General features: G+C 39.9%; 1 protein-coding gene across 4 annotated transcripts in view; it reads right to left on the bottom strand.

Annotated features, from left to right (window-relative positions):
* Positions 1 to 26,312, bottom strand: part of tspan4a (tetraspanin 4a) — a 157,035-nt gene that overhangs the window by 101,835 nt on the left and 28,888 nt on the right. The window contains exons 1-2 of one of the 4 annotated variants that reach the window (XM_006793823.3): positions 16,848 to 16,916; positions 14,804 to 14,883 (exon numbers count right to left, since the gene is read on the bottom strand). In XM_006793823.3, the coding sequence (XP_006793886.1) occupies positions 14,804 to 14,866 (63 nt within the window). In that variant the 5' untranslated portion in view covers positions 14,867 to 14,883; positions 16,848 to 16,916. Of the gene's footprint in view, positions 1 to 14,803; positions 16,603 to 16,847; positions 16,917 to 26,312 lie in introns of those variants that run through there. The other 3 variants (XM_006793821.3, XM_006793822.2, XM_006793820.3) reach the window with 3 other exon arrangements.

Genomic DNA, 26,312 nt, shown 5'->3' with positions numbered 1-26,312 from the left:
ACAGGCACCGAGTTTAAAGCAGAGCAGGTCAAATATTGTGCTACTTCTGAAGCTGGAGCTACACAAAGGCAAACAGATTCCTTGCTTTGTTAGGAGACGTCTCTATTCAAGTCTATTAAAAGTTGTGCCAGCGCCTCCAACTCTCGAGAATAACATAGTTAATCAAACACCGAATAAAGAAGTCAGTTAATTTCAAGCAGCGAAGCTTTGGGCTGACTCAGACAAGATAATCTCCTAATACACCAAACACTAGTGTTATTTGTTGGAAAAGTGCATAAAGAATAATTACATTTGTTACATTTAATGGACTGGCAGAGCCACACAGGACTCACTCGTACAACTTCAACAAAGTACAGGATCAGCCGGATGTGGTATGTAAATGTGGCACCAGCAAATTGAATTTCTGGATTTTTGAAGCAACTTTCTGGGAAACTGAAAGAAAAGAAAATCATTTTCTTCTTTTATTCTCTTAAGCCTGTCTCTGTCAATTCTAATGAAGTTTTTTTCCATGTGAAGCCCATTGTGTTTTCCTCATGCGTGAAATGTGGTATATAAAGGTTTGACTTGGCTCGCCCTATCTTACGCATACAAAGCCTCACAACCAGAAATATTTCCTGACAGTATGGCGAGCACAGCTTGGCTTCTCCTCAGAGGTAATAGAGACCATGGAGAATATCACAAGAAAGGCACTTTTGCACAGGGAGAGAGCGCAACTACCAAGTGCGTGGGAATATCACAGCCACATATCAGACAGGAAATCTGCTTCTATTCAAATTGACATTACTTATCCACCATTGCTTGTTCTTTGGCATAAATGACTTGTAACTGTAGATTTGTACCCACCCCTCCATCCCCTCCTGATCTCTTTTGATTTTTTGCATGAAAGTGTCTCACTGCGACTACAGCACATCCTTAGAAATAATCGGAGGGGGAAAAACAGCAAAAGGAACGTGTTAGTATTGTTCTTCAAGCAAAAAAAGATCCCCAGGTGTTGCGGGACACCCTGAGAGCAATCGATAATTAACGCCGTCTTTTGTTTTCTTTTTTTGCGTCACGTATCAAGAAGTTTTGCTCCTGCTCGACACCTTTTAGCATCTCCTCAGCTGCCGCAGAAAGATCCGCTCAGCTCTGATTAGTGTCACCTGGCTGTTTATGCATTCCACTTGGGACTCTGCTGCACCTTAAACTAAAGCTCCTTCATGACACCGCGCTGTCAATTAGGTGTATCGAGCTGCCTCTTTTCTTTTTTTTTCCTCCCTACGTCAGCAGAGTCGGTGGGGTGTTAGAGCTCACTGCCTCCATCTGGTCTCCATCTGTAATGAGACAGACCAACGGGGATCTCTCGCTCATGCGAAGGTTAACAGCCCGCTGCTGTATACTAACACACAAAATCTCTCCATATGTGCAGTCCTAGATACAGTACATCCTTGTTTTACATGACGGAGTCTCCATCTCCCCGCCTGCTTTGCAGCGGAACTTCTCCACCTTTCACTTGTGCCTCGTGCGACTACACACAGGCGAGTAAAACAAACGAGGAATCGGTGGGATTATACTGATGGACGAGCACTTGATTCTGGGTAAATCTAATTTAAACGGATGATTATTCAAATCAGTGTATTCTCCAACTTCCCAGTGGGCTTAAATTCCAAGTCCGCCATTTGACATCTTAATCCTTTAATGCTGACCTAAAAAAAAAAAGAAGAAGATATATATAGAGAGGGAAATGACCCACCTTTAACAGTGTAAGGCTAACCTTTCACAGCTCTGCAGATACATGCTGTTTTCACCCTGTGCTGCACATCGTTTTGACACATCCCAACTTCAAGTGTCCTTTATGAATATTTTAAAATTTCATGACTCAGATCTGTCAGCTGTAATTGCTCAGTGTCTATTAATTTTGACACAGTTGCAGCGACCGCTGGGATTACAAGACGCACACATTTTCGAACCTGCTGGCTAGTGCATGGGCTGTTTCGTTTATAAACGGAGTATTACGTCATTATTGTTGTCATTGCATTAAATTTTTCAAATATGTCCACCCAACTGTTTGAAGAGATGTTCTTTATTGACATCAGAAGGTCATCGGTGTGATGAGCAGCTTCACTGCAGTCATGCCAGACTGATGCAGTGGATGAAATATTCACTGTCAGAAAACTGAGCACATCCCACTGTAAGTACTTCCACTCAGTCTCAGGGCTAATCTGGAGATGTGCTGGAGGGAAAGGAGAGCTCTTCTTCATGAATTAAGTGCCACTGATACTGAATTCCGATTTAAATGGATTACTCAGTAAAAACATATTCATAGGAAGTGACCATAAAGGGTGGAGTACTAAGTGATTATCTAATGGCAGGAAGCTTATTTAGCAAGGTGCGTTCAGCGACTGCATGGCTACATCGCACAGACACTTGCTAATCACTCCGAAGCAATAAATAAAACCTTAATATTTCACCACAGATGAGCTGTACAGTTAACCACACAACAAGCCGTATTAGATGTTCGATATTTGCTTTAAATCACTTCAAAAAGCTCCAACACCGCAAACACAGTCAAATGGTCAATTCACTGACTCAAAATACCGGAGGTGACAGTCTAGCAGACAGCTAGGAGCCTGGTTGGAAATCATTTCCCACTCAGCCGCGTCATAAAACAAAACATTCCGCCTGTAAAGTTGTTAACAAAGCTGAAATTGCCTTCCGAGACCAAACAAAAAAGGAAAACTGTGCATTTCAGCACAAATATGGAGAAGAATTTATGGAGAAAGCCTCGAGTGGCCACTGAGGAACTGCACTTTTTGGCCCTTCTCTTCTGGCTTTGTTTTTCACCCTCAGGGGTTCCTGCTTAGTGGAAAAAGCTAGCCTGAAGCTGAATCCATATTTCTGCTTTTGTGTCAGTTTGCGTAGGTATTCGGCTATGCAGAGTGAATGATTTTGGGTATACAACCTACACAAACGTGCTTGAGCTCAGGGGTGATGCTATGTGTAGTCTCAATGCCGCATAGTTGAAATGTGAGCTTGAATGGGGGAAAGGAGCAACAGTGGCGTTCACCACGAAGAATGAGAAACCTGAAAAAGAAATAATCAAAGATCAACAAAGCAACAGCAAAAGTACAGGCAGTTTTTCTGTTTTTTTTATTTTTAACACTCGGTTTTGCCTTCAAACCTGAACTGGATAAGCCCCCAAAAAAGGATGGAATCACTTCACTACAGAGAAACTCTTTGTTTTGCTATGACTTTGGGTTTCTCTGCAGCAGGTGCTAAAGGGCTAAAGGACCAACAACAACACAAGCAAGAGCAGCCCACAGACTGCCTGTTCCAGATATTTTCATCACTGCCCTCTGCCCCCCTATTGACAGCACAGAGCTCCAACATGTAGACCACGACCTGCAAAGATCTGTGTAGGCTCAAAACAGGATCAGTGCACAGCCATGCCGGACCTTGAATCTGACTAGAAGTACTTTTACCTTTCAGTGATTAACATGCCCAATAGTTAATTTATTGAGGAAGAGATTTATTTGTTTACCTTGGGCCAAGCCAAGTTCATTGCTTATCTCTGCTGCAAACCAAGTTTTCCATTTGGAAGCTGCCATAGATCTTGTCAGAACCAGTTTTGCACTGATGAAAGATGTGGGAGTTCTCCTTTCATATAAACTCAGAACAACTTGCACACTCACATCTTTCTTATCCACAGTTCTTGCCATTTTTCTGTCATTCTTAATTCTACTTACTAACTCTGATTGGTAGAGTCGTTCTCTAACTACCAGAAACAACCTGCAAAAAGACGTGCATGGGAGGTCTGAAAGCATGCTGACCATGATACTAAATGTGACCTAACACACAAACTGTTGCTGTGTATTTTTATGTTTACATGTCTCTGAAGAACACAGAACTATAAATGTGTATTTCAATAAAGAGGAATGATCACAGAGACAAAGTGTGTGTGTTTTAGTGCATTTCTATAACCGCAGGAAGTGGCCATGTATTTTGGTAAGAACAGTAAGTGTGGATTAGGATTTGTGCAAAGTTGGCAGCCTACAAAGGGCACAATTCATGTTTTCTATCGATACATTTTTCAACTTTGTTCAGCCACTGAAAAGCATCTGCAAAACGATAATGCATTGTTTGAGTGTGCAGGGAAGCAGGCAGTAGAAACTCACCTTCATGAAGACAGAGTTTAGCTTTTAGTCGGGTTCATTAACTGAACTGAATGCAGGTTACTCTTTGGTTTGGATTTTTTATTTTGTTTACTCTGGGCTTCCCTTGATGCCTTGACAGTTTTTAAACAACTTTAAACATCACAGATTGAAAAACCATAAAGCCTAGTATAGCCCTGCTCAATCACAAAAGACAGAGAGAAGCAACATCGTCTAGAATTTCATTCACTGATTTCATTTTTTATTTGCTTTTTGCACATAAGGATGTGGAGGAAAGGCTTTGCACATTAAAGTAATGCAAACGAATATTTTTTTTTATGCCACTATTACAACTTAAAGAGGTGGAAGGATAAACGTGCCTGATTTATCACAGCTTTTAATCTAGAATCCCATCATCCTTAATTATTGCAAATTGTGCCATTCCTTTCATTACATAAGAAAATGAAACTATGCATAAATATCGCTGCTATGAATGAAGTCATGACTTCAAACTGAAAAATTCATGTGACGCTTGCTTTTTATAACCATGGAGACATGAAGAAAATTGGATTTTAAAAAGCTAAAGAATGCCTCAAGTAGGTCAGTGTTATGGCAATGCCAAAATCTAGTGTCTAAAAAAGCTGAAAACTGGAATCAAAGAGGTTTGAGTATTAAACTGGCAGCGGTGATAAAGCCGGAGCAGCCGTGCAGAGGCACCACCTAAGCCTCTTTCTGAGTCAATAAAAACCCCGGAGGGCTTTTATTAAAGGGTATCTTTGAAGGAAAATCTGTCACAACATAAATTTACTGTAGTCAGGTTATATTTGACTGAGACTGTGCAACACTAACTACGCACCACAATGCTACCTACACTACTAAAAAGAACGATGTGTCAGACGTGATAAAACTTGATTTTGGGTAAACACTGAACTGGCACAGGCAGGACTTTTACTTTCCATAAAGAACAACTCCTCATACTTTCCCACAGTGTCACACCTTATTTTCCAGCTCTCGTTGATTGACAGATGCTCGCTGCTCAAACTCTTTTATGCCTACTGCCTTAAAAACTACAGTGTGATTTCAGTGCTTAAAACTTGAGCTTATATAAAATAATCTCCAAAGGTCTTGAACTAACGCTCATTCTTTGTGTTTTGTATCCGAGTTGCCAGGCTTGTAAATTTTTAGTGGTCTTTATAAATAGTTTTTTAGGTTTTCTGCAGTTTAGTCAAAGTTTTTCTTTGGTTGCTTTGTCACTCATTTTGAGTCCTTGTACTTGAACATTTTCAGAGAAATATTTTTTGTTAAACCACTTAACACTGACCTATGAATTATTCAAGCAGAGAAAAGTCAACTAACTCAAGGGATGACTCAGTGTTGTGTCTACACATAACAGACAATTTAGCAGGGAACGCATAAATTGTATCTTCATGTTATGTGGAAGGTTTTGGGGTCTTTTTTTGGTGTCTTTGTATTATAGTTGTGTTCTCCTGTTCGATAGGTTTTATGGTTCATTCTAGGTTATGATGAGTTTTGGGTTGCAGCTGGATACTCTTCTGTTTGTTCTTTTCTCCTAGTGCCTCTGAGTTTCATTATCTCTTTTTCTGGTTCACAGTTTCTTGTTTATATAGTTCCCCATTGTTTCCAGACTATGTTCCTTATTAGGTTAGGCCAGTGGTTCCCAAACCTTTTTTGCTAGGCCCCCCTTTGTTTTACAAGAAAAATGTTCACACCTCAAACATTTAGTAAACAATTAAGCAAATACAAGTAATCTGCAATAAATTACAGGTAGTAATAAAAAACACTACTAACTCTTTTACGCTACGTCCGCACCTACACGGGTATTTTTGAAAACACAGCTTTTTATGTGCGTTTTGGGCCTTTTCGTCCACACGCGTTTTGAATCACCTAAAACCGAGATTTTTTAAAACTTCTTTTTTGCGTATATGCGTGGACGAGGAATACAGAGTTCGTCACGCAACGTCAAAGGTCTGTGCCTTTTTTCACGTCACGCTGTGCGCACGTTTTTGTTTACGTGAGATGAATATGCAGAATGGCAGATAGAGACAAAATACTGTTAATCTGACTATCTGCAGGTTTTACACGCTTACATACACACGCACTTACTGTCCCTCCATAGTAGAAAGGCAGAGGCGTCACGGTGTGATTCAACATTGCTGTCAATACATTTTTCAAAAAATGCCTCTCTGTTCAAAATGGGTTCAAAAACATAAACAACTGTGAGATACTGTTAGTCTGTGATTTAGACAGGGGGAACAAATCGTGGCAGGATCAGCCTGATATTATTTGTATCCCACTGTAACTTTACTGTATAAAGAGCTAACATATCCAAAATGTCAGGAGTAGTTAGTCATTACAACAAGTGTTTGTGAACTAAAAATCAAGAATGTGGGTGGGCCCCTCACTTTGGGAAGCTCTGGGTTAGGCAATGTTTAGTTATCATCTTGAGTGTTCTCTTTCTTTCCCCCCCAGGTCAGTCATCCCTTTGTGTTTTTATTCTCCTGTTGCTCTGTCAAGTTCACGTCTTGGTCACAGTCTCAGTGTTTGTACTTCCTGTTTTATTTTGTTAGTCTTCCGTCTCGTGTGTATGATGCTCAGTTTGCTTCCCCTGCCTTGTCAGTAGATTAGTGTCAGCTGTGTTCCCACCTGTGGTCTGTCCCCTCATTATCCTGTGTGTATATCTTGCCTGATTCTCCCTCTGTTCTTTGTTGCATCATCTCTGTTACTGTGTGTCCTGTTTGTTGAGCGCCTTCATAATGTATTCATGAGTAGCTGCCAGTTAAGTTCCTTGTATTTAGTTATTTGTGTTCTTCAGCAATAAAGCTGTTTTTTAAGTTCAGTCTGAGAGTCCTGCATTTGGGTCCTTACCTGCCTGCGTTTTATAACACTTCAGGCATGTTGTTACACATTTAGAAAACACACACTTCGTTCCTATTTCCTTAGAAGAATCTATGGAAATACCAAGCAGGCATAAAACTATGTTTTCGCATCAGCAAGATGATTCCAAAAGAGCTATTAGCTAGAAGAAAATTGGCATATTTCAGCACTTAATTGGCAATGGGTTGATTTTTTCAGTATGACAGCGATTCCAAACACACAGTGGAACACTATCAGTCATGGATTGGCCTCCCCAGAGCCCCAAATATCAACATTATTGAAGCGGTGTGGGACAGAGAACTGGAAAAAAAAAGGCAGCCAACACCCAAAGAAGAGCTTTGAATGTCCTTCAAGAAGCCTGGAGAACTTTTTCTGAAGACTTAAAGAAATGACAAGAAAGTTTTGCTCAGAGAGCTCAGAATGAAGAATAAAGATTAAACCAATTATTGACATTCACATTGCTAAAACTGTACAATCTCTGTTGTTGCTTTAAATACTATATTTCTGTGTATGTTTGCACGTTTCAATAAATCACTGCATCTATTTCCCATTTTTCTCACAAAATCTAAAGAAATGAGGGGTGACTCAAGACCTTTGCACAGTACCGTAGGACTTCATCTTTGAACACAATGAGGTATAGAAAAGGAAAGAATGGAGAGATTCCCTACTTCTCTCCCTATTTCAAAAAGTTTCCACACAATTAAATGACTTTTCTGCCTGTGAGCTGTGTGCACAAACATGCCATACTCAGCAAATGCAAACTGCAGGCCTATTATCTGAACTGCTCATGCTGCGCACGTCCCCTCCGGTCCAGCTGCAAATCGATGGACTGTGTGGCAGCAGAGCCTGGGCGGGGCGGACAGATCTCAAATCAGTAGAAGGGCCATTTCTATTGATCCGGCTAAATCATTGGAGACAGATGCAACCCATTCAGAACTCTGGCAATCTATGGATCCTCCGTTGGGCTCTGACCTACATTACGATGACAAGTAAACACAACTTCAGAGGACACATCTTCCGTCTCTTCCTTCTGCCTCTTCTCTTCCTATCCCTCCTCTGTCCCAGGCTCACCCGCTGCTGCTGCTGCTGCTGCTGAGGATTCCCCCCCACCACTCCCTCCCACCCCTGCAGCATGGAAAAGACACGTTTGTGCTAACAAGATTAATTAAAAAGTGGCTGTAAATGAGTCTTATTTTGGTATTTTGCAGCTGTGGGATGTATTTTTTTCCCCCTAGCTCTGTGGTGGTTTCCGCTCAAGACGATTAGCTGTTGTGAATTGTTGCATATTTTTCCGAGATGCCCATTTTTGCATTTTTATGGTGGAGTCATTGCTCCTACATTTAGGGGATAATCAGCATTTGTCCTGGAGCACAGAAATCTGCTTCTCTCTTTTTGTATAGATTTGTTTGACATTTTGTCTGCGAAGAAGAGATACCCAGGCTGCTCCCCACCCACACAGACGTTAACGTACGAGGTCAGAGCGCCGAGCTCGTTTTCACACACTTACAGTAATGGGAATTAAAACAAGAGTAACTGACTGTAGCCCTGAGTAAGTGAAGAGTCACTGGATTCCAATTTCAAATGGGATGTGGTAGCCACTGTTGGCTTCATTTGCACTAAAGTATGTGACATATACTAGGTAAGCACACATACACACACACACACAAATCTTGTGTTTCCTTTTTATGCAGTGCTTAGAAAAAGACTTGTTTCCATGACAATCTGGAAGCTGATGCACCTTTTAATGGCATGAAAGCATGTAATGAGAATTCATCCTAATGGCTTTGTTACACATTTCTGCTCTGTGAGAAAGAACTAAGAGACTAAAAGATAAAAAGTTGTAATAATACATAGTAATAACAGTTATAACATTACAGGCTAAATTACTCATATCTCTGTATAGTACATGTGGAATGAAGAGCATAATTAGGAGCATAACTAATTTGTGTTTTTCACCCTCATTTTCTATTCTCTTCCTATTACCAGAGCAACGTCTGAGCTGACAGATCTGCAAGAGGATGCTGTCTTATGTAAACAGAGGTGATAAAACTCTCAAATGCAGACTCTAAGTCAGTTGCTTGGGGAAATAAAATCTGAGAGAAACTAAGAAAAAACAAAAACAGGAGACTTTTGAGTTCAAATAAAACAGAACAAACTGAGAAATCGGGGAAACTTACCTTCAAAGATTAGTAAGTTACAAAAAAGCATGAATAAAAATTTGGCCTGAGAGTGACACATGAGCTACGATAGTGCAGTTTGATGTATGTGCCCCGCTGTCCTCCTGTTTCAAAGCTCTACCAGCCTACTGAGCGGGATGCCACTTATGTCCCACCAATAGTTACTGTTATCATCTGTACCTCTTACCATCATGCTCACCTCCTTCATCTGTGACAGACCAGCATGTCTGGCCTCTATCATTACAGCTATTCTCACAAACCTATTTCAGATTTGTCTTCTTGACCTCTTCCAATTCCCTTTTGTAACAATTTGGTTTTTGATACCAACATAAGCGCAGAATCCTGACGGCTCTGCTTGTTCTGCCATGACTCTATTGTCTGAGCGTAAGCACAGCCACGGTCACTTAAAAAAAGTGTGTGTGTGTCCCACTTCAGTGCAGACCAAAGAAAAAACAGGAAAGAATAGCATGTCTCAGCAACAGAAAAAGATGTTATCTGCAACTGAGCATGAATGCCCGCTGATCGACACCATCATCAAACAGACACAAAATCTTTTACATGTTTGAGCAGCCACGTCAGAGGAAGTTTTCATTTCACGTCTCTCTCTCTCACCCATTTTAACAGCACAGTTTGGTTCTCCTCCACCTCCCGCTGCTCTCGGACCTGCACAGATGATTGTCAGTTTCTGCCCACCACAAGGGAGCCATGTGATAACAAGCTGAGAGTAAAACAGAGCAAAGAGGTCTGCCTTCAATCTTTGGCAGTGTCGTATTCATTTGACCTGAAAATATTCCTCTGAGAAACTGTGCTGGGTTACACACCACAAGGCCTGCTCTTCAGCTTTTTTTAACAATCCTGATTTCAGTAAGCAAGGCTAGACACCAGCAGAGGCGGTCTGACAATATTTTGTCATATTTTGGGACAAAAAAAATGTTTTCAGTACCAAAAAAAACCCCAACAGTCAAGACGTCCAGTCTGCAGGAAAGGTTTGAAAAGTTTCTCCTGATTTTTTTTTTGTATTTGGAAACACAGAGAACTGTCACTAGAGTCATCTGTAAGTGTTTTGAATCTTAAATATCTACAGTCGCTGCTCTTTAAGGACAAAACTAACATCCAGAGAAACATTTTCACCTTGCAATTCACTCAGGTCACTTTAATACAACACAAAATCACCTTGGAAAAGGTGATTTTTCTCAAGGAAGCTACTTTCCTTCCTAATTAAAATCAAATATGTTGCAACAAGGCGTCACCACTTCTTTGACTGGGTAGATTTCTATGCCAGATGCCTCTCCTGACACAACCAGGACGGGATTTGTGTCTGTTCCTTTGTATCTTTGGCTGGTGAGGTGAATGTGTAAACCACTAAACTATGGAAACACTGGAGAAGGAAAAATGCCAACTGAGAGCACTTCTTTTCTGAAAATAACCCTTCTTAGCTTGTAACCTCCCTGAAGGTCATCACAAACACATTCCAAGATAATTTAAATAGAGTTTATAAAAAGAAACACTGTACTCTCACACAAGACAGTGTGACTTCTCACAGTATGCATGCTGTGGGGGTTTTTTTTATTCTTCTCCACCTATCAGAGAAAAGTGGTTTAAATTTAACTCTCGTTGTGTTAATTAATGTTAAAACTTTTTCTGTTTATATGAATCAAAAAGGATATCATCACACGAAACTTTTTGTTTAGCCTCTTTCCCAGTCATCAGTGAGTCATCTGTCTCTGCAACATGACAGACAACTACTTATCTTTGCAGACAGTCTTATTATATGCTAAGACATTATATTTTAATTATTTAACTTCACTAACATGCTCATCAGTAATGCTCCAGTACAACGTTAAACAGTCGTGGGCACAGTGGTGTATGTCCGTAGGTAAGGAAGAAACTGATTGGTGCTGTGCTGAATTGTTAGATGAATGAACAGAAATGAACCCCTAACATTATATAAGGTATTGTGAGCTGTTACAGATGATATGTTTTGTCATAGTCCTCATCTTTCATTAGTGTGTTTTCCTCACTCTATATTCTCATTTTACCTTTGACGCACTGTAATTTACCGTTTCGCTCTAACCTCGTTTCAAGGAAAGTGGGGTAATTAAATGGAAACTTTATCGCCCGCCACCTTTTATGGAGAATTATAAAAATGTATTTTAAAATGAGAGAAGTGCTCTTCACAAGGTTCCTGTCGTTCTCTGTAATACTTTAATTGTTTTTAAATGGAAGACTATTATTTTCATACCTGAGTAGCTCGATGTAGAAGTATATTAGTGGTGCACTGAGATGCAATGTAGAAAACTTGTTATTGTTGACAGCAAGCAGCTTAATATGCCTCAAAGTTCCATTTCATTATGAAAAAACCCTCTGATGCCCACATTAGGAACAAGTGCCAGTTTAGTAAGAAACAACGTATTTTGTAAGGAAGGATATCGAGGTGGATGGACGGGTTGACAAAACCTTTGACTTTAATACATTTTACTGAAAAAAAACCTTTAATACTCAAATTTTAACTTCACTGGAGAACTTTTGTTCTTAAATCTAATCAAGCTGTTTATACCTAATTCGAAATGGTAAATGGACTGGCACCTATGTAGTGCTTTTTTACTACAAGGCTCATTCACCCACTGACACACAGAACCCTTTACTATACCTAAGCTCACTCACATAGATGCATCAGAGGGTTCGGTATCTTGGAGTCAGCGATTTAACCACCAACCTCTGCCTCCTGACTTAAGTCTAACCAAACCTTTAACATTATTTAGGGACAAATAACCTATTTCATTATTTCCTTGGAGGAAAACACTTTAATTATGGAATAAGAAAAAAATGTTAAAGCATGCTTCTTTTTTTTTTTTCTTTTTTTTTGCAGATAGGGTTCAAAACAATAACAAAATCTGTAGTTTGTCGATGTTGTGAAGTACCACAGCGTAAGGTCATGGAAGATGTTTTCACTTGATTGTGAGTTAAAAATGTATCTGATGTGACTCTGGCAAATCACGTACACTGACACATTAACAAAGTTTAATTCAAAAAGCTCAAATGTTTCCAAAGAAACAGCAGAAAGTAGTGTTGGCAAATTCAATATTAGTTGCTAGGATCAGATCAGTCAACTGGCACTGGCTGGCATTCACTGGCAAATAAAAATGACTGTTAATAACCCCCAAAAAACCCAGATTTGATATTTCTTCAAAACATTTTGGATAATAAAATTACTAAATTTAATTTGATTCAAAATACCAGTCTGTTCTATTACGCCTTTAACAACATGAAATAACTTTGTCAATGGAAACATCAATGCCAACCGCTGTCAGACTGTGGCAAATAAGCAATAATGCCACCTTAAGAGATGATTTCAGTGGATCAGTTTGTCAAGCACTGTGCAGAAGCCTCAAGTCTTGGTGCATTAAAAACTGTGGGTAGCATATTAACACCGCTATATTAACACCGCTCAGTGAAATACGACCACACCTTTCTTCTCACTGCACAGAGCTGCTATTTATGTCACTCTATTTGCACACATTACTCTCATATATTTAAGTTTGTTTCTACACCTGAAGAAACCTATGCACCTATAGGTTAACGTATAGCACTTATTTATAGAACTGTTAATGCCATGAAACTTTGAGACAAATAATTTCCCACCTCCAGTTCACCTGGTAATCTTACAAATATAAATAGTCTACTGTAAGAGAGGGAAAGAGCTATTGAGAGCTTTGTTTTCAGGCAGGATGTAAACGGTCACATTCTGTTTCCTTCTGAGAGTTAAAGTAAAGGGCAAATATATTTTCATCAGGACACTGTTCATACAATCTATGCAAGAGGCGTCAAACATAAGGCCCTGGGGCCAGAATCATCCCGGTAACAACTTCAATTTGGCCCACTGGAGGGCTTTGGAAAAAGCATGAATATTAACAGTAATTTTCTACATTTTACAGCTTTTTCAACTAGTAAAGACCTCCCCCAAGGCCATTCATGCTACAGCAAAGTTGTTAAGTAATGAATAAACAACTAAATGAGAGAAAAAATTATTGTTTGTTTTGTATTTGTTTTTTTCACTATCGATGAAAATAGAGCCACTGTGTAAAAATAGAGCACTTTCTGTGAACTAACAAAAGCTGTGACCAATGAGCTAACAGAGCTTGTGCCATGATTTTACACATTAAATTATTACAATTTAAGCCAAAAGACTTGTGCTGCCACATTAATTTACTGCAGCAGCATTTCTTTAACATATCGAAAAACTGAGACATATCATTGAAATTGCATATTTATGAATAAATATATAGTAAAAGTTCTTTACACCAACCGAAAGGGCCAGTTTCACTTCACTTAGGATTAAAGTGGACTGTATGTGGCCCACATTGTGAAATACGTTTGGCATCCCTAATCTATGCTGACTGTAAGTAAAAGCCATCCCATTCACATTACAATGTATAAAATATTCAGATTTAAGAATATGAAGTATCCCCTTAAAATTTAAAAATCATCTGCAAAAAGTTTGGGACAAAACAGTCAAAATGTACCATCCTTAGTTTTAAATTGGCAAAGCTCTTCTGTTCTTACCTAATACAACTGGCTTATCAGAAACAGGTTATAGCTACCCTTGGTCAAGTGGTCATTATTTATCCCCAGTGGCAACACACACAGAGTCACACATGCACACCGAGTGCTAATAACAAATACTGCGACCCTTCTCTGACAGCCGTTTATAGCTGACTGAAGATGTAGAGGTGAAAAGGTCACTCATTCCTTCAGGGAGATTGCATCTTGGCAGCTAGATTGCATTCCAGTGCCCAAGGCCTCATCTCATTCTGTTACCAATAAGAGCAGACGTATGACAAATCAAAGTAATCCCAGAAAGGTAACCACAGAGGCCAAAAACCCCATAAAGCTCTCCAAGAAGTTGCAAGTGAGTGCACAACAGGAGTCTGCGAGGGAAAAAAAACAACACAAGCTTGAAATCTTTACAGCTGGGGAACATGACAGACTTCACAATGAAAATGCAAGTGATCGGTAACGAGGGCTATCAGAGATGGATCGAGACAGGCGGACACAGCGGAGTTCAACCCCTCAACCCACAGCAAAAAGATACGATCAACTGGACTGAGCAGACTGACAGCAGATGCCTTGGTGAACTAAGAAGTGCTGCTGTATGGGGAGGAGGGCGAGGCAGAGGTGGGTGAAGAATTACAACACAATGGTAACACAGTGATTAACTAGTGTACACATAATGCAAGCTCCAAATGTGCCACAGCTTAACACGGCAAACAATGCAGTGCACACCCACACTCAACGAACTGTATAGGGAGCAGAAAAGGCTCCACTCACCCACACAGTGGGCTTTGTACACATGATCTAAATGCATGATCTGTCTCTTTCTCAACTCTGCCCCCTCCTCACTCCTCTAACATCACTGTGGTTACAAAGACACGCATAAAAGAGCTCCTTTGGGAAAAAAAAAAAAACGGGGTAAGAAAAATCTGAGGCGAGGAAGCAAAGTATCACTTTCAGCAAAACAAACACTCCCCCCTCTTCAAAAGTCATGCACAAGAATACATCTATTTATATAAAAAGATTTTTTAAAAAAGACAGAGAACTCACCCAGAAGAGGAGATTGAAGAAGACCATTCCATATCGCAGGGCCATCATGCAACCCTCAGCCATCCTGCAGCGCCGCAGTTCTAGGAGGAATATGAAGGAGAGGTCCAGGTAAAACACCACATACTTCTTGCCCTGGGCATAGCGTCCCTTGGACGTTTGCGGCCCCTTTGTCGTGTGAAAGCCGAACGCAAACGGTGGCCGCTTATACTCGAACTCTCCGCTAAAGCGGTGAAACCCAGAAGTGAACGGCGGCGTGTCGGGTTTGCTGTCCAGAGATGGACTGCGCCGATATGGAGTCTCGTCTGTGCTCGAGCGTCTCATAATGGAAGCTGAATGAGCCTTTAGGAGTCTTTAATAGTCACTCTGTGCACTTCAGGTCTGAACAAAGTCCACAGCGAGGGACAAAGAGGTATTCCACTGAGGGGGGGCTGCGAGATGGATTCCAGTAGTATTTCTAACCCAGCCTCAAAATAATTAAACTCCTGAACTACTGATTTAATTATACCCAGAGTGGGATCACACGTGATCTGATGTAATCTGAGAGAAAACAATATGCTGCCATTCACTTCAACTGACTTGCTATTTTTGAATATTAGATATTATATATTCTGCAGGACAATTTGCATAATCCTGCCACAACATCTGTGTAAATCTGAACATTTAGGACATAATCCCAACATACACGTACACATCTGCACATCCCTATCTCTTTAATCCCTCGCACACAGGTGTGATGCTCCCAGATAAGCTGATCTGCAGTTTCATCTCATAAAGGTTCAATCAGGTAAATGCTTGGAGAGCTTGACCTCTCTAGCGCCTTGGGCTTGCCAAAATGATCCAGAAATGGTCCTACCTGGTCTCATGAGAAATTCCTGAGCAGGTGCTTCCTGGCTGGTAAATAACAGCACCCCTGCTTTGGTTAATCAACTTCTTTTACTCAGAGACAGAGCGCACGTCCGCTGAGAATGAAACACTACTCTCTGGTCTTAGTTGCGTCTGAGTGTTCGGCATGTGACTGGCGATGTGCTTTTGCTGACATGCACGGAGCAAAAAAAAAAAAAAGAACTAAGATAGAAAAGGAGGCGAGCGGGAAAAATGGTGTTATGGATGTGAGAGGAAGAATGAAAGAAGGCATGAAAGGATGAATGACGCTGATGAGCAGACCATTCTTTGGCTTCTTCAATTTGTATCCCTGTGGAATTCCTGCCTTGCCCAATTTCCTCCTTGCTTCTTTAGTTCCTGCCCTAACTTGAACCTTTTGTCTCTGAAAAGTGTCTAGGGGTTGTTCTGCGTCTCTCCACTCTCATCTAACAAATCACTCTCTTCAACTCCCTCTTATTCTATTCCTGAGCCCCTCTCTGCTCTCCCCCCCTGTGCTGATGGTGGTTAATTAATTTCCAGACTCTCATCAGAGAAGCAAAGTGTGCGGTTGTCCCCTCCTCTCGTCTCCCTCCTCCGCTACAGCGTTTTCTCTCCTCTTCTCTAGGTGGGCAAGGAGATCAAGGTGTCCACCAGGGTCATGGCCAAGCAGCGAAAGTAGAAGCAGCAAGAAGGAGAGACAGGCAGCGAGAAGAGAAAGACAGCTTCCTCAGAGAAGCAAAAGAAAGACTGCAGTGTTTGAGCGGTAGTCCAGCCTCGCTGCCTGAAGCTCCCTCCCTCCCTCTCTTCACAAGCTCCTGTTCTCTTTCTCTCTCTCTGTCCTCCTGCCCCCCCCCTTCCCTTTTTCTTTCCTGCCTTCTCTCACAGGCTCCAATGCTCTCTCCTCCACACACACAGTCTCACACACCCCATCCCTCCTCAGAAACTGTCCCCAAAAACCTGGCAGCGCGAAAGGCAGGAGCAGTCATTCACATTCTGGCCACACCCTATGAGAGTGCACAACCAATCAGTGCCTCCCAGCTCCATCCTCCCTCGTGCACACGGCAATCATACCCTACCATCTACTAGATAACTCTCTCTCTCTCACACACGCACACACACATACGCACACATGATGTACGTGCACACAGAGGCGCACACAAAACCTGGCGTGTTGTTAACATACCAGTGCTGAGAAGCTTGCTGCACTTGCGCTAGTGCTTCCTCCTCCTCTCCTCTCTGCCTCCCGCCTGGAACTCATTCCACATGCAGAGGTTGTTCTTGCTCACAAACCCAGGCTGCTCTCTGCACGCTTCACTTCAGTCATGTTCCTCTCTCCCTCTGTCTCTCTCTGGACCTGAACTTGGGTCATACAATATCTGTGTGCGTAGCCTCGCACTGCACGGATTTTCACACAACAAACAACTCACCTAAAGTGTGTCTCTGTGTGTGCGAAGGCACACACGGCCGCTGACATTCACACAAAATAGCGTAACTGCATGCTCCCCACAACCTGGGAGCCATCTGGGTCACTGGTTTTATGAGTCCACAGAGACATTTCAAAGCTTCAGAGGTACTGACTTTATTCAAGGCTGCATCAACTATTTAATGGATTTTTGTTTTGTCTCCTGTGTGTATTTTGGTCAGAGCGCAGAGGCAGCCTATGCTAGGAGAATGAATTTGGCTTACTGAATGACTGACGTTGTTGAAAAGATTTTTGGGCAACTAGTGTTTTCATCAAAATTTTGTCAGGCGTGAAAGAGTAGGAAAAAAAATACCCTTTATCCATGAAAAGAAAAACAAGGGCAGACCTCGTTAAGCAACATGAAGTAAAGCCAAAGTGCAAATATCATATCTGAGTTGGCCGCTGTTGTAAAAAAAATACAACAGCACTTTTAAGCACTTCATCTTCACATCCGAACGTTGCAATATTAATAACCAGTGCAGCATAAGGAATGACGTTCCAGTCAGTGAAGCTTTAATTACTTGCAGCTGTTGATGTCACAGCAACATGTGCCCTCTATCTATACATGCTATCACATGACTGTCACGTAATATTTTACGTTTCCCCTTCCATCTGCTTTCAGCAGGGGTGGCAGGCTCACAATAGTGGTCACATGCTTTCTTTGTTTGGTTTTCATCTTCACCAACAAGATCTACACAAGCACTTCTGCTGCAACTCTGATGCTCCAACTGCATTTGCATTGCTGTGGAGTTATTCATCATCTAACAGAAGATTTCCTGGATTTGTGAGCAATGGCATTTGCTAAAGCAACAGACTATTCCAAATGCATTAAAATTCACTGAATATATTATATATAGTAGTCACATGAAATCGAAAATCAGAACAGGGAAACTGAAAACTAGGAAACCAAGAGCAGGGAGACACAATCATGAGGGAGTACACGAGAAAGAACAAAGGGACACTCAGACAACATGTACTTACAAGATATTGAGGCGAGAGAGAGCAGGTGAGAACATAGCCGAGGGTTACTAACATGAAGACTCAAGAGGGACTTAAACTGAACAACACTTAGCAAAATAAAACAGGAAGAGTACAACACAACTGATTGAAGAGACGATTATTTGACACAACAAAAAGACAAAAAGACAAACACAGAGAAAAGACTGCAGAGGAACAGAATGGGGAAACAAAGGGGGATTAACAGAATGAACCTAAGGATCTACAAAACAGAAGCTCCGAACTGAGAGGATGAAATAACAACACTATGAAGAACTTGTATCAGGCATAAGAAAATAAACAAGAAATAACAGAAAGATAAATTGCGGCAGAATACAGAGCCCTACTCCAAAGATAGACAAAAACACAAAGCTAGAAAGAACCTGGACAATAAAACGAAAAAACATCACAGTGACAGATGGACATTCATGTGTCGTGCTAATGTTGTAACACGCGATGCAGTAAAATATCTGTAGATGAGGTTTTACGGGTTCAACAAGAAACTTATAAATTCATTTCTTTTTTTTCCTCCAAATATAAACTACCACATCTCTTTCTCTCTCTCTCTCTCTCTCTCTCTCTCTCTCTCTTTGAGCATATTTATACCATTTATTATATATTTATCAATCACAGCATGTAAAGGGAAAACATATTTACACAGGATGTGGTTCATCTTACTTTTACGTCAGTTATCCCGCTAATTGGTGCAATCTGCTGTCACTTCCATTAAATATACAGAGTGAAATGAATCATGCAGCAGGAAACTTCAGCAAGTGCAGCAGTAAAGTGGATTCCACTTCAGGTCTATGTTTCCACTTACAAACAGCTTCATCCCAGACTCATTGGGTGCATTGGCACTACGGGGCTCACGGTGACTTTGAACTCCTCACCATGTACGAATGCATGGGGAAACAGAAACATGGCAAGCAGCATGATGTAATTTAGCTTTATTCAGACTGAAGATTTGTAGATGGGCCCACATTAAAACGCTTTATGAATTGTTGTAATGTGAAAGCATAATATGAACGGACAGCCTTGCTCAGTTGGATGCACAAAGTGTGCTGCGCTGCACTCCGGTCTCCGTGCAGCCATAAAGGGGTAGGAGTCTGGCTTGCTTTCTCTTGTTTAAAGCTGGAATATGAGTCTCCTATGAATATCTCCACTAAATGACAAAACAGTCTACAAGGATGACTGCAGTGCGCACAGAGCAGTAATATGAGCATATGAAATGAGAATGGCCTTTCCACAAGCCTGGCAAATTATTTAGAGCTGTTTGCCTGGTAGAATTTAAGCTTATGCAATCACAAAAAATATTTCACTTCACACTTTTAAGATAATGCAGTTTTTGGATGGTCAAACTTTCACACTTTTTATTCTTACTTTAAAGCAGCCTGTTTATTTTCTTTAGAAATCATTGAGAGTTTACAAAACAGGGCTCAAGTAAATGTGTGCATGAGATGCAAAAATCATAATGTACTTAAAAAACATCAGTAAGGCTAAAATCAAATTGGACACAAAACTTGTCATTATTAAACAAAAAGCAACCGCTGGGGTTAAAAAGTAGATCATTGATGTGCCAAAAACTGTTGTTCCTTGAATGGGTACTTGAAGTCGAGTCCCTATAGGCACCCTATCTTTACAGCCTGGTCTCTTCCTCTAATTTTCCTGATCATGAGGCTGTGATTATTCTTAATAACCTACCCACCTCTCACTTAAATCAGGGAATGAGTGAGATGTGGGTGCCAACTAGGCTGCTTGCTGTCTGCTAGGATTTACCTGAACTAATTCAACAGTGTTTGTAGCTTTGGTGCCTTTTGTGCTAAAGCACATGCAAAATGGTCTTGTGTGTGGTATAGGTCATCCAAGAAGCCCATGGTCCAGTTTTGGTGAGTTAATTTTTATTAATTGACAGGATTTCTGGTATCTGGATTCAACTCCAGGACCTTCTTGCACCACTGTTCCACTCTGGGCCCTGGGAGGGCATGCAAAGTCATCCCAAAAAGGCCCTAAATAGCCTGGCATGGATGTATTCTAAACACGTGCTCGCTGGGTTATCTGGAGATTCTAAATTGGCCATAGATGTGAAAGTTAGCATTAGTCCTTTGACTGGTGATCTGATGAATGGATGGATGGATGGATAACATATCCAAGTAATGCACTCATGCAGTATAGATGCATCTTACAACCAGATCTTGTGAGTGTTTTGATAATGTAGCACCTCTTCCAAATTAGGGGTGGGGGAAAAAAATCGATACTGTGTAGTATCGTAATATTTTGTTTGCTAATAATGTATCGATACAGGGACAGCAGAAATCGATATTTTGTTACAAAAAAAGTTTTTGTGGACTGGAACTCAACATGCTCTGACTTCAGAGCATGTTGATCCTTTTTCTGAGCAAGAATCCTGACATTCCTTCACTGTCCAAATGTGTTTAACTTTTTTTTTGGCAGCAATAAACAGGGCAGTTTACTTATTTTAATTTAAGACATGTTTTATTTTAATTCAGTTTAAAACTTTTTTATTTAATGTAAAATTATATTTTGTTTTAATTTACTTTCAAATTCTTCAGTTGCTGAAGGGGCTGCATATTTTTCATAAATTGCATAGTTCAGAATAGCTATAATTGTACCAGATGGTTGCATTCAGTTAAGTTGGACTAGACTGTAATACAAACCGTTCAGTTTGTCAACAATAAAACTGACTGAAATGAGAGAAAGACTAAGTGTGAGACTTTGATATTAGATAAAATGAATATTGATAAAGTTTACCTTTATGTACAGAATCTGAATCTTTTAAAAATTGCAATAATATTGTATCGTGCGTTAAGTATTGTGATAATATCGTATCGTGGGATGTATGGTGATTCCCACCTCTATTCCAAATGTAGCCACTTCAGATGATGCCAAGCAATCATGCTAACATGTAAAACGCCTGAACAGGGCTTCACAAACTACAGATAAGCGCTCAATGGCTATTTCCATCGTTTATATCCTATTGATGTAGTTTGACTGCTGTAGCTGAAATATAGCTTAAATAACTGAAAACATGTTTTTTAGGTTAAGTCCTGATAAAAAAATTTTTTTTAAAAAAAGTAGCTTTGCTGTATGTCTGCACCGCAGATCCTGCAGATTTCTGTTCATGGGTAATGTGCAGGCCTAAAAATAACACTATTATTAGTGTTTAATTATCACATACTGAGGATATGCATGGCTCAGGTGCCGTCAGGACATCTCTGTCCAAAAACACAGCTGTGAGTGTGAGGCTGACTGAAAGCACATTTTCACAACATCATGACACCATGACACCTTTGAAGACTCGGGGAAATGAAGATTAATAAGAGCCGCTCCTGTGAGAAATAGCCATGTTTTTACCGAATCAGCTGACTAAGAGGGATTTAAAATTTGCTTTGCTGACAAATAATTACAGACAATAAGACAAAATATATGCATCAAGATACATGACTGAAGGGTTTAGTAAAAGCTGAAACCAGCATTGCAGAAGAAAAAAAGCAAATCACAGAACAAATAGAAAATAAATTATTTAGGAGCCTTGTAGTGGAAATGGTAATCGAACATAATAAGAGATACTATTTAAATCAGAATTATTGGGAGAAACAGATTATTATATCTGCTTTTGGTCTTCAGATTTCTTCCAAACACACTGGGGTCTTTTTTGTTTGTTACTTAGAGTTTAAATAATAAATAACACATAAATATGTAGACGTAATCTGAAGCACAGCAACAACAGCACACAAAACGACTTTCTCTGGATTCAGGGCTGAATCTACAACCTTGAGTGTGTCTAAAATCACCTGAAGGAAAGAACAGCTTGACATTTCTTCTTTCACAGTCAGAAATCTAAATCGGCCGGTTCGTGTTTTGACAAAAAGATAATGCTGAATTCTGTTATCAGTAGAAAGTTTGCATAACCGCTTGAGGAACATACTAATCGATCCAGCTTTGCCTGCAGTCTCACTGAGATCAAGATATCCTATTCAAAATAGGCATAGACAGATAAATAGAATAGAAAAAAAACCATTTAAAAACAATTTGAAAAACTACAATTTTACAAGTACAATGAAAAACACCCCAAAGAAATACAAGCTATGCAAAATACATACAAATAAAATAAAAAGAATCTGAGCTTCAAAAGGCTATGTACACATTTTCACAATTTACAATTTAGAATACTCGTTATCTGTTAAATCCAGAATCAAATCTAAAATCCTTCTCATCACATACAACGTCTTGAATAATCAGGCCCCATCTTATCTTAAAGACATCATAGTATCACATCACACTAATAGAGCACTTCGCTCTCAGACGTCTGATTTACTTGTGGTACCTGGGATATTTAAAAGCTTTCAGGCCTCTCTTCTGTAGAACCTGCTCCCAGCTCGGATTCAGCAGATAGACAAGGTCTCTACTTTTAAAATTAGACTTAAGACTTTCCTTTTTGACACAACTTAGTTAGGGCTGGACCATGTGGTCCTGAATCCTAGGCTGCAATAGACGTAGGCTGTTGGGGGCTTCCCATGATGCTTAGTGTTTTGCCTTCTCTAAACCCTTTTTACTCACCATGTGTTTATAAACCACTTTGCATTTAATTATAAGTTATTATTAATCTTTGGCTCTATTCCAAAGCACGGCTTTAGTCCTGTCTTCCTCCTCTAACCACCAGCCAATCTCAGCAACTTCCTGTTAAAAAGGAGTTTTTCCTTCCCACTGTTGCCAAAGTGCTTGCTCATAGGGGGTCCTCTAGTTGTTAGGATTTCTCTCTATTATTGTAGGGTCTTTATCCTACAATATAAAGTGCCTTGAGATGACTTTTGTTGTGATTTGGCACTATATATTTAAACTGAATTGAATTAAATGTGGAGTAGACAGAGAGTACAGAGTACGCAAGGGGTTTTAACTGTATAAGTAATTTAGCCTGCTTCCCCTATTCATTCTCTTATTGTAAGGCTCTGAAAGCTGAAACTGAGACTAAACTTCACAAACCCAAAATCAAATATGTATTTAGAAGCAATCTAACCAAAGCTTATTAGCAATTTTGAGGCAGGAATAATTTTAATGTCTATATAACTTTATCTCTCACATTAAAAGAAGCGCAAATAATTTTAACTTTAAAGCACTGCTAAATTTTTGGTGATATATTTATATGTAGTCATAAAATATACACTTAGTAGAATATATATATATATATATATATATATATATACACACACACATATATACACACACATATATACACACACACACACACATTTATAAAGTAGTGTAAAATATTGAGTCCAAGTCTGTTTTAAATGTGCAGATCAGCACGTCTAATTTTCACTTGGCATTGGAATTAGACCCTTTATTTTAAGGGATGCAGGGTGCCAAATTCTGCCCTTGTAAGGGTGATGACACTGCACACATTTTACATACATTTAGTCATATAGTTGCCTAAAAGGCCTTTATGGTAGTCTTCGGAGGAAAGAGTGTCAGTAGCTGACAAGACTCTTTGTTTTTATCAATAAGCAGACAGACAGAGTCTGCTTATCTGATTCTGTTTAGGTGAGACTGTGCTGGCATACCGTACAAGGCAGAGTTGATGCATCCTGCATGGCTAATAGTAAAAATTAAGCACAAATCTAAAAATATAATAACAATAATTTTGACATTCAACTACCATGAATTCATAATATCACTCCACAAAGCTGAGAGGAAAATGACTCATACCTTGGCCCACTATTAGTTCAGTGTGGCGACTTAATACCTTTGTACTTTCTGATTTAACAGCATGCGTTATGCCGTTAACTAAAAGGTTTAATTAATATAATGCCAGAGAGAGTGGGTTACATGAGAGGACACAAAACAATTAAGTAACCATGAAAAGCATGTGAGCCAGCCTATTGTTAATCAGGCGTGTGTCTGTGGATGAGCCCACTGAAGTCTGCAGTTGTGAGACCTGACACGGCAAAATGCAATTATGCAGTGTGCCACGCTCAGAGCCAAAACACAAATACTGTCTATGCAAAGACCTGAACAGTGGGCAGAAGAATGGAATGGCTCTGCGCCTACTTACACTGAAGAAAACAGAAAAGAGATGACTGTTCTGTATTCTGTGCAACAAGGCAAAGGGCTGAAGCTTAAAGCTGGTCAGTTTTGTAGCGTAAAATAAAAAAAACGAGTCTCTGTGGACCTGCCCTTCAACACCCAAAGCACACCACTGAGCGGTAAAGGCCATGCACTACTGAAAAGAAAAGGCTGATGTTCTAATATTTTCTTAAATGTAACTGTTAGTCGCTCAGTCTGAAAGTGCCACAGTAGCATATGTAAACCCTGACGCATCTCTTGAGCTGTTAAAGAGATTTCAGGCATTTAAGGCAGCCTATTCAGTGAATGAAGTTTGGTCGGTTGTCATGGAGATGAAACTGAATGTGAGGCGTACACTCACCAGGTGGCCAGAAACACTAAAAATCATTTAAAAAGGGATGCTGAGGGAGCAGACATGCTTGCCTTCTTTGCACCATTGAGCGCCGCTATTGTTCACAAACAATCAAAAACTCATCATCATGCCAGTGCACTAGATAACATGCGTTCTCCCTGTTCACCTTGAACAACAGTGAAAGATCCAGCTTAGTGTAAATGTTCAATGGCGCCACTGAGCAGGACTAATGCAGGATACTTACACTCGAGCAGTTCGGCCGTCAAATATTAATAGGCTTTAATGCAATCACACAGATATATAAACTGACCACACTGTTATGTGTGTCATTATTAACCATCTCAAATCATTTTGTGTCATTTTCCCTAACTCAAACTACTGTTCTCTCAGTTTACTGATCGCCTTCTCTTTCTTTTTTTCTTTTGAATGGTTGCCATAAAAGATCCTCTTCCTCCGTCTCACCCTATCCTCTCCTGTCACATCAACCCTCTGCATCTCCTCCTATGATATAGTGAAGGGGGATTCCTCTCTAACTCCTGCCTGGCATCTCCATCTTCAACAGCAGCTATCCCTGTGATACAGCTGCCCCTCTGGTATACTCAGTTCTAATAGTGTCCCTCCTGGTCACTTCCCCAAAAAAATTCTAACATCTTACCTCTGCCACCTTCAGCTCCACCTCCTGTGTTTTTGTCAGTGCCACCATTTCCCAACCCAACAGATAAATGTAATAATAAAAGCATTTTTGGTAGGAAAAAAAGAGAGAGAGAGAGAGAGAGAGAGCCTACGAGTTGTAACCACTTAGCGTCAGATTTATTTGTTTGAACTTCACTTTAAAATTCAACTCTATAACAGGTTAATGGGGAAGAGGTGCTGCTCATTTTGAATACACAGAAATACTTTACGATAATGTAATTACACTTTAATTACATGCTATTTCAACATATCTTATTTGAAATTACAATGTAATTATATTTACCTAAAAAAAAGGTAAATTAAAGGTAAACAGACTGGATCAGGCTCTAATATCATGTTTTCATAATCTGTTTAAGCACTTAAAGCACTTTATACCACATTCCTCATTCACCTACAGACTTGTTTTTCGATGCCTAATGCTTCTGTATTTAGAAGAAAAGAAAAATTATTGTGTTGTAAGTAAAAGATAATGCCTAAATTCTGGGTATTATACAGGAAAGGAAACATAAATTATATGTTCCAGTTCAAATACTGCAGAAACAGCTTTAAACATCTTACATTATAAGATGATCATAAGTTCATAAGAGGGAAACAGTCTGTACAGTGGTCCCAAAACATCGACAAACCGTTTTGCACCATCAAAGGCACCTGTGGGAGCACCCAAAAGGCAGAGGAAGATGTTACCATTGCACAAGAAGTTGGACTTCTGGACATGCTAAAGGAAGGTAGAATTTACCGTATTTTTTGGATTATGAGGCGCATTAAGCAAAACAAAACAGTCAGATGAGACAAAGTTTACTAAACTAACTCCTCTTGCTTCCTCTACTTCTGTACCATTGATTCATTAATGTTGAATTCTCTCGCAGCTGCTCTATTCCCATTTTCTGGACCTGAAAACCTGAAAACAGGGTTTGATCTTTGGTTTCATTCTATAATACTGGACTTATTTTCTACAAAGGTTTGAACTTTGAGAGAGTTTGCGGGTTATTTTTCAAACGTAACTCCCGCAATAAACGAGGGCCCACTGTATTGCATTTAGATTGATAAAACAAAAGATCAATTAA

The sequence above is a fragment of the Neolamprologus brichardi genome, chromosome 1 (assembly GCF_056152115.1).
Source record: "Neolamprologus brichardi isolate AB-2024 chromosome 1, ASM5615211v1, whole genome shotgun sequence".
Taxonomy (NCBI): domain Eukaryota; kingdom Metazoa; phylum Chordata; class Actinopteri; order Cichliformes; family Cichlidae; genus Neolamprologus; species Neolamprologus brichardi.
This window is presented reverse-complemented; position numbering and strand designations above follow the sequence as displayed.